General features: G+C 45.7%; 1 protein-coding gene across 1 annotated transcript; it reads left to right on the top strand.

Moving 5' to 3' along the window:
• The first annotated feature begins 3050 nt into the window (after positions 1-3050).
• Positions 3051-8899, top strand: LOC123449041 (tropinone reductase homolog At5g06060-like). The gene is made up of 5 exons (XM_045126110.1): positions 3051-3260; positions 3356-3563; positions 5467-5683; positions 5794-5900; positions 8497-8899. Exons 1-5 carry the CDS (start codon positions 3157-3159, stop codon positions 8677-8679), a joined length of 819 nt encoding a protein of 272 aa, XP_044982045.1. The 5' UTR covers positions 3051-3156; the 3' UTR covers positions 8680-8899.
• Positions 8900-9222: the final 323 nt, after the last annotated feature.

Here is a 9222-nt window from a genome sequence, read left to right on the forward strand (position 1 = left end):
GTGCACAACTTGCAAAGGTGGGAAGGTCCACACACACACATATGTCAAGCACAACATATAGCTAGTCCTACCCATGCTAGTTAGAACATACACTAGCTACACTCACATCATGATTCCAACACCTACACACCCAAGCTAATACACACACATCATGGTGTAGCTCAAACCTACACTCATGCTCACATGGGTGTGTATGCATAAGTGTGTGGGGAGACACACACACATGCACAAAACTACTACCACCAAAGCTTAAACTCAAGGGCTTGTGCAATTGCACAAGCATGTGTGTAGGGCCACACACACACTTGCACACACTCTCACCCTCAAGCACTCACTCACATACACATAAATCTACACATCTACCCTAACACACATGGACACTACATACATGCTCTATCTCTCTCACTCCTCTAACAAACAACAGGAAAAAAAATACATGAGGGCATTTGTAACCCATTGATCTAGGCATAGAGTAGCAAACAAAGCAAGGGAAAACAAAAAAATCAGAAAAAAAGAAAAGGGAAAAAATTGGGGTCTCTCTGGGATTCGAACCCCAGAGCCCCTCGTGCAACACACCACCCACAACCACTGCGCTACTGCTACTGCCGTTGACAGGAGAAGGAAAAGCACAGGTTAAGGCTTCCCTGAAGACCTCTGAACCGAAAAACAAGCAAACAAAAGACAGTGCCGAGGGGGGGACTCGAACCCACGCCCTCCTCATCAGGCACACGCACCACTACCACTACGCTACGACTCGACGACTGGCACATCCGCGTTGTGAAAATAGAAGAAGGCCTCTCTGCTGCTACGAGGCGTCCCGCCGGCGACCGAACCAGAGGGAGCTGGCGGCGCCTCTCACGACCATCTACGGCAGGAAGAAACCTCGGCGGGGGACGCGGGGAACCCAGGGGTTCCGTTTTCGCACTAAGCACGGGAAAAGGTGCCCGCTTGGCACCATGTCACTGCACCGGAGCTGCTGCTGCACTGACGCCGTGGTCTAGCGTCTACTCCGACAAGGCGTCGGCCGCTCCTATCCTACGCACGCTACGCCGAGAGGGGGAGCGAAAAAGGCACTACAGCTCACCTCGGCTCACCTACGGGAACGAACGGAGAGGAAGGAGGGGAGCGAGCCGATGCAGAGGAGGTGGCCGGTCGGGGAAGAAGAGGACGTCGAGGACGTCGAGGATGTCGAGGAGGAAGCCGTCGGGTGGCTGCGGGAACGTGACCTCCTCGGCCACCGCGTCCTCCTGGTACTGCTGACGGGGCGAGAAGTCGACTCCTGCTGCCGCTACGAGCTCATCGAGCTCCTCTCATGGCGGCCTTCGGGGTCCTGCCTTGACGGCACGAGGGACGAGGGGAGGGGAAAACGGCGCCCTAGGGTTGCGGGGAGGAGGGCCGGTCGCTTAAGTATCCTCGGGAGGCACACTTGGAGCCACCAGATCGATGGGAAGGGAGATCAGTGGTGGAGCGTTGATCGTACGTGCATGACGTCGGGGAAGAAGAAGATGCGCCGCTAGCTGGGCTGCTACAACGAAGAGTTACGGGCCAGGGAGAGGAGTTGCAGCGAGAGAAAGAGAGGGAATGGGCCGCCAGGGAGAGGGAGCCCACCTTAGGCGCCACATAAGGAAGAAAAGAAAAACATCCTAAGCTTATTCCTATTTACAGAAATAACAGGGAGAAAAGAAAAGCCCAAGATAAACTACAAGTGCTAAAATAGAAATGACACTTGCATTGGACATGTAAAATCTAAACCTAATTAATAAAAATAGAAACAAGAGTTTAGGAGCACGTAAATATTTTACAAAACAGAATTTACTTGGTCTGTTTTGTAATTATATGCCCCTCAAAACATGTTTTAAAAATAGCAAACCCACCACTCCATATCCCACACATAACCTGCTAAACCATGGGCATTTTTAAAAGAGGGAAGGGAGAAGGGAATCTAGACATAGGAGAATTAGAGAGGAGGGGTGGAGATGGTTTTGAAACCTAAGCACTTACTATCACATGCACCACTCCACTCAAGCCACACAAGCATGAAATCACAAGATCACATAAATCACACCTAGCAAGATCACATGCAATCATATCAAGACATAGCATCATAAGGTATGGCAAGGATGGTATGACATGGATGCATGCATGCAAAAGAAGAACACAAGGTGACACATGAAATCATACATGCATAGATAACCCTCATGACAAAGTCAAGGTGGTCCCACATGGAAGGTTACAAAAAGGGAAAATCTTACACTTGGGGCACTACACCTTAACAAGAAAACAGGCTCATTTCACCAAGGCACAAGAGGCAGCCCGCAAAGATATTGAGAGAGCTTTCGGTGTTTTGCAAGCAAGGTTTGCCATAGTTCGGGGTCCAGCTCGGTTTTGGAACAAAAAAACCTTGATGAACATCATGAAATGTTGTGTGATTCTACACAACATGATCCTAGAGGATGAGAGAGGGTTAAACCTGCCTTGTTTCTATGACAATGTTGATACCCGTGTGCAACCGGAAAGAAATCCTTCTCGCATACAAGCTTTTCTTCAAGCACATCGTGAGATTGAGGATGGAACCACTCATGGTCGGCTCCGGGATGATCTAGTAGAGCACCACTGCATTTGGATGAACGGCGCATTGGCCCATGATGTATTTTTGTTTTACTTTTCTATGTCCTATTTGATTCGAACAATTGTTGTAATTTGCTCAAACATTGTTGTAATGATTTGAATGATTATTGTTTTATTCGGTGGTGTAATAATAACTAGAATGATTATTGTTTTATGTCAAATGTGATTGAATTTGTGATATGTCATATGATGAAATGTGTGATATATGAAATGACAGTTTTAAGGGTTGGGGTTGGGGCAAAGACTAGAACCCTCAAACCCAACCCTTATAACGGAATGGGTTTGAGGATTCTAGTCTTTGCCTCTGTTTTTAACCCTTAAAAGTGTTACAAATTATCAATTCTCAACCCTTAAAACTGTTTTAGATTTAAGGATTTAAGGGTTCTACTAGAGATGCTCTAACCCTAGGATCCAAACAGGTCCATAATACCTCACTCTCAGTGTGTACCAGTTGAGTTCATCTCCGCCCACTTGTTCCTCACAGATAAGCACAGAAGGCGAAGAGAGCGGCGGGTGGTTGGCGGGCCGATGGCTGCGGCGGAGACGTCGGGATCGAGCCAGCCGGGCGCTCCAGGACGGTGGTCTCTTCACGGCAAAACGGCTCTCGTCACCGGAGGCACCCGCGGGATCGGGTACCCCTCGGACACCTCTCTCTCTTCACCAGCAGCGCCCCAAACCCCGAGAGTTTCCCTCGATGGCCGGCCTGAATAGCCCGTGTGATGCGCAGGCGTGCGGTGGTGGAGGAGCTTGCCGCGCTGGGGGCGGCCGTGCACACCTGCTCCCGGAAGGAGGCGGAGCTTGGCGAGCGCCTCAAGGAGTGGGAGGCCAGGGGCTTCCGCGTCACAACCTCCGTCTGCGACCTCTCCGTCCGGGAGCAGCGGGAGCGCCTGATTGGCGAGGTCGCCGAACGCTTCGGAGGCAAGCTCAACATCCTCGTGAGTTGGAACCAGATCGCATGTTCATTTCTCTTCTTTCTTGTTCCTACGATCCTATCCATTCGTCAGAAATGCAGTATTATCGTCTTTTACTTCTCTGGGAATACCAGCCTGCTGTGAGTTGCAGTCAAGCACACACGCGTAGTTGAAACTTGAAACTCACCCCCTAAATGCCCATGTACTTCCCCATCCTACAAATGAAACAGTATATAATATGGAGATAAATGAAGCACGGAACATGGAAAATCAAACACGGAGCCCTTCGGAAAGTCAAGTAGTACTACATCCACTGGTCCGTGCAATCATCGCCGGATGTAGCTTGCGAACTACTTTCTCCGTCCCTAAGCATAAGTCTTTTTAGAGATTGCACTATGGACTATATACGGAGCAAAGTGAGTGAATCTACACTCTAAAGTATGTCTATATACATCTGTATGTAGTTTATAGTAAAATCTCTAGAAAGACTTATATTTAGGAACGGAGGGAGTACAAAGGCTCTCACCTGTCCGCCTCTCGCTATCAATCATGTCCATGTGTTTATTTACGGAGCCTTCTTCACTTTCAACATCATGTGTTTGAGTTGATGCGTCTTTTCTCTCAGGTAAGCATATATAACATGTTGATTTCACGAAAACACACTGCAGACAGACATTCCCAATGAAATGATATTTCATATCTTAATAATGCTGCATAAAACAGTCGAATTCAAGATCTGAAAATTTGTAAACACAAGGTTGAATGAGATGTGTTGATGGCTGTACTATTATTACGACAGATGCAAAACCTGATGTTAGACTTTTGGTGCGTTGGTGAAGTTTGTTAAATCTAATAGATCAATATTTTCCTTTGATGGTCCGAATAGACGGATCTTGATAAACCTTGGATGGGCAACACTGTCCCGTGCAACAATGTCGATCGGGCCCTCTTCAGTGCCACGGCTTTGGTAACCATGGGAGACGACCAGACAGCCAAGTTCTTTTAATCTAGATGGCTTCATGGGAAGGTGGCGGTGGAGATTGTGCCATTGCTAGTAGTGGGGTGAGATTCAGGAATAGCAAGGTTCACTGTGCTCTTGACAGAAACAAGTGGATTGAACCTATGCAGGGTGGAAACTAAATCAGCTGAGTATGCGTGATGGATTGTAGCTTCTCCAAGCAGGTGTCAAAGAAGGTGGTGACCTGGTCCAATCTTGAGCAGCTGACCCAAGACAGCTACCATCCAGGGCAGGTTAGCTGACTGGTGGAGCAGCGGCCCAAAGTTTATCCAGATAGACATCATTTCTTAGATGGAGTGGTCTCATTTTCGGTGTTTGAGCAGTGAATGCGTGAGCACTTATCTTCCAGCATGTTGCTTCTGATGATAATGGCTGGTGTTTAGGTTCTTTACCTTCCAGCGTGTTGTTTCTGATGATAATGTATGGCGTTTAGGTCATTTGCTTCTCTAGTTGACCAAAATGGTTTAGTTGCTTGTTACATATGTGCATTCTAAAAATGAACCGTTCTTATTGAATGGGCAGTGCTCCTGTTGTCCATTCAGGGAAAAAAGATTTTCCTTGGAGATCTGCATTTTATTCAAATACAGGTCATTCCACCAAAATCTGGGTTTTGTCAGAGTACAGGACTGCAGGGTGATCCTTCAAGATGAACTGGTTGTTGGATCTCCATTTTAGTTCCCACTGTGTTTTTTAGTGTTGATTCCATAACCTGAATGCTTGTGCTGATTTGTGCTGTCTTCTTTCACTTAGTCTTTAAGGTAAACAACGGAGCACCGAACATAATGAAACTAACTACTGAATCTCCTGTAGAAGCTTAGTCAAATGTTTACTCACTTTGATGGCCACTTACCTTGAGTCTGCGTATCGATTGTGCCAATTTGCTCTGACTTTCTTCATTTTCTCTTGAAGGTAAATAATGTGGGGACAAACATAAGGAAACCAACTACTGAATTTTCTGCTGAAGATTACTCTTTTTTGATGGCCACTAACCTTGAATCTGCATATCATCTGTGCCAACTTGCACATCCTCTTCTAAAAGCATCTGGTTTGGGCAGCATTGTTTTTGTATCATCTGTCTGTGGATTAGTAGCCGTATTTAGCGGCTCTATATATGCTATGACCAAAGGTAATTATTGTAGCTCACTACCTGCCAGTGACTTTGACTTCCTGAGCATTTCTAAACATAATGTTTTTTCAAACATCTACTATGTGTAACTAGCTACCGGTTTTGTTCAGGTGCCATCAACCAATTAACCAAGAACCTAGCATGTGAATGGGCGAAAGATGGCATAAGAACAAACTCTGTTGCTCCATGGTACATAACAACGTCACTTACAGAAGGAGTAAGGGTCTCATTTGATTATTACTCTGAAGTCTATGCAGTATTATGGAACATATTACTGAATCGATGATTTTGACGTAGTATGGAGACTGTAGCAACTCTAATTGCATCGTGGTTATCCGTCTTACCTGCTTGCCTTTAGGACTATTTATGCATTATTTTCTACTGCTTTATTCCATATATGTGTTTAACTGCGTTATTTTTCTTGAGAGCATTGCTGCGCAACCTGTGCTTACTTCTAGTGATATAATTACGCTGTCGAGTATCTGAACAGAGCAAGCTGACTCATTTGGCCGAAGAAGTATGCTTCCAAAATCATGTTAATTTCAGCGTCTAACTTCATTTACTACTCTGTTGAAGCATTGAGTATCAGAGAATGAACAAAGTGCATGTTTTAGTGCCAGTTGATAGAAACTAGAGCAAAAAGTATGCTTCCACTTATATTTAATTACATGTAGGGTAGCAAAAGGAAATTACCCCCCTCAGCTTTCAGAAATGGGCCACTTAACCCCCTCAACTACAATACCGGGTATACCACCCCCTAAACTTCACAAAACCATTGAAGATGCCCCCTGAGATATTTGGAAGTGGTTTTGACCACGTGTTGCGGCACGCACATGCTCTCGTGGAGCTGCCGTGGTGCCGTCGTCGTATCAGCTTCCACATTGTTTGCCTAGCTCTACGCCACCGCCAACTATTCACCGATGAGACAAGACGACCACAAAGCAAGCCGATGGTTCCGCGGCCAGCTTCATCTATCCCGATCATTAGCTAACACATGCGGTACACATCAGGCGCTAGCCGCCTGATCGATCTTTGCCGCTGGCCGGAAAGCAACACACACACACGTACAAAAGCTACTGATCGATTCTTGCTTTGATCGATACATCACCAATAGGTAATAGCAACGCACACAACACTTGGAACGACTAAATCTCCACAAGTACAGGGACGGAGCTGCCTTGTAAGGGCTGGGGTCAATTGACCCCAATGAAATTAGTAAATCCTTTACAAACAAAAAACTCATCACTATTTATTTATAGAAGATGACCCCACTGTTATAGACATGACCCCATTGAACTTTTTTCCTAGCTTCGTCCCTGCACAAGTATACTCCAGCGGCCGCTGCCCACCCATACTGCCATGCATGGCCCTTGTGCTCTTTCTCCTCTCATCTGCCACGGGTAGCGCTACGGCCGCTCCGGGCTCCGTCGGTTGCTGCGTTCAGCTCGAGATAGGCCTTTCCGCTGCCGTTGTCCATGGACATGAAGAGCTTGTGGAGCTCGCCAAGTTGCGGCGAGGCCGTTGCGTTGCCATCTACCTCGATGCAGTTGCGCTAGAAAACCGGCACGCATCTTCACCGTGGATCAAGCCCCATTCACGCGGTTCTGCACTGCTGCCTTGAACCACTCCTGCTCATTGCTGCAGTCATCGGCGGAAGCAGCAAAGCCATGCGGTGCAAGACGAGTCATACTAGGGGCCAGAGAGTTGAGTCTCTGACATACAGGCCGTATATTCAACTCAGCTCGTTGACTCATGCCACATTGCAAAACCACCTAATGAAACCGCTAAAAACAGGGTGTGGGGGTTATTTGTCCAGTTTTATAAACATCAGGGGGTTAAATACCCGGTTTTGTAATTGAGGGGTTTAAGTGGCCCATTCCTTAAACCTGAGGGGGGTATGCGGACTTCTTTCGGTGCAAAAGTCCGGTTGATTTCAGCATGTACCGTCATTACTATTAGAGGACAAATACAGTGCAGCTGTTTGGTTATCCGTAATATCTATTTCGCAAAGATTGTAATAAGTATACCTTAGCTCTTGACGTGTTAGGTTCCCAACTCACAAGATGGTAAACGGGGAGCAGATGTATCATGTATCTACTTCCACTAATCCATGATAAGTATAGTCAGGAAGGATTGCTTAAAGGAGGATTAAAACTGTTAAGTAGGTAAAATAACAGTACAGACCAGTATACAGCCATGCCTGCAGCAATTCAGATAATGGGAGTTTAATGTTAGGATCCTGAATTCATTTTCTTGATTTGGGCGTGCTGGCCATGCTAAAGTTAGGATCCTGAATTCCTGTTGAGCTGAAGATTTCCTGGTACCCTGAATATATAAGCCACCTAACTGTTTGTTGATAATTGTTATAGCTAACAGTGATACACATCACATGAATGCCAGAAATTTAAGAACTATCGGCTAGCAGTAGTGTCCAGCTGAAGTTAGCTAAGCAACACTCTATTTTTTCTCTTTTCCTGTTATTCTGTGCGCAGATCCAGTTCCTCACACCTTGAATATGCTCTTAATTTTGTTAGAATGATACCATTCATGGTCATAGTGTATAGAAGTGCAGCACAACTACATTCTGTTATTCTCAAATTTTCTTGTTAATACTAGTAGTAAACATAGAAAAAAAAACATTGCAGCCACATGTTGAACCTTCTTTTATGCAAGAACAATTGATTTTGAACTCATGTAGTTAGCGCATCTGCCCATACTCGGTGCATGGGGCAGGGCCCTAGCATGTAAATGTAACCTCTTGGAAAATGGTAACTCTGATCCCTGAACCTCTGTTCCTATTATTTTTGGTGCAGCTTTTGGCTAACAAGGAATTTGAGGCCTCCGTTGTGAGTCGAACACCACTTGGGCGTGTCGGAGAACCAGGAGAAGTATCATCGCTGGTTGCTTTTCTTTGCATGCCTGGTGCCACTTACATAACAGGCCAGACGATCTCAGTGGATGGAGGTATGACTGTCAATGGGATGTATCCAGCATAAAGACTGCCATTCTACTAAGGAAGATGCTATATATCGATTTGCTGCCCAGGAGCCCAGTCATACCTTGTGTTCTTGGCAACCAAAATAAGTGCTGTATTCCTGTAAAACTGAGCTCACCTTGAACACTATTATTCGCCATTGTTCAGGTCAGCCATGTGAAGAAAGTTGTGGTCAGATTTGTGCTATTATTTTTAGAATGTGGCGAGCTCTTTCAGTTTAAGCAATTGCCTTGCTGTTGGATTAATTTTTCTGTAGTAGGTCATGTTCAAATTCATATCCTCTTCCATCTAATTCGACAACCATCATGCTCACAATGGTGGAAGGCAAAGCCAGATGAGAATCACATGCAGCGGTGAACAATTGGCAGAACAAAACTGCACGGAAATGTTGCTATGCTGTCAAACAGAAGTTGGGAAATGCTCCCACTCAGTGGCATCAAAAGTATCAACACGTTAGCATTTGCATGTGCAAAGGTGGTGTGACAAATCTCTCAAAAGAAAAAAGTTGGTGACGAAGAAGTTCAATTTTTCTTTTTTCGCGATG

Source organism: Hordeum vulgare, chromosome 4H, assembly GCF_904849725.1.
Source record: "Hordeum vulgare subsp. vulgare chromosome 4H, MorexV3_pseudomolecules_assembly, whole genome shotgun sequence".
NCBI classification, from domain to species: domain Eukaryota; kingdom Viridiplantae; phylum Streptophyta; class Magnoliopsida; order Poales; family Poaceae; genus Hordeum; species Hordeum vulgare.

Bases quoted from the DNA above. Each gene is read 5' to 3' on its own strand.
- LOC123449041 (XM_045126110.1), top strand. From the start codon at position 3,157: ATGGCTGCGGCGGAGACGTCGGGATCGAGCCAGCCGGGCGCTCCAGGA. The intron at 3,261-3,355 runs GTACCCCTCGGA...TGTGATGCGCAG, and splicing joins GGAGGCACCCGCGGGATCGG to GCGTGCGGTGGTGGAGGAGC. The intron at 3,564-5,466 runs GTGAGTTGGAAC...TTTCTCTTGAAG, and splicing joins GAGGCAAGCTCAACATCCTC to GTAAATAATGTGGGGACAAA.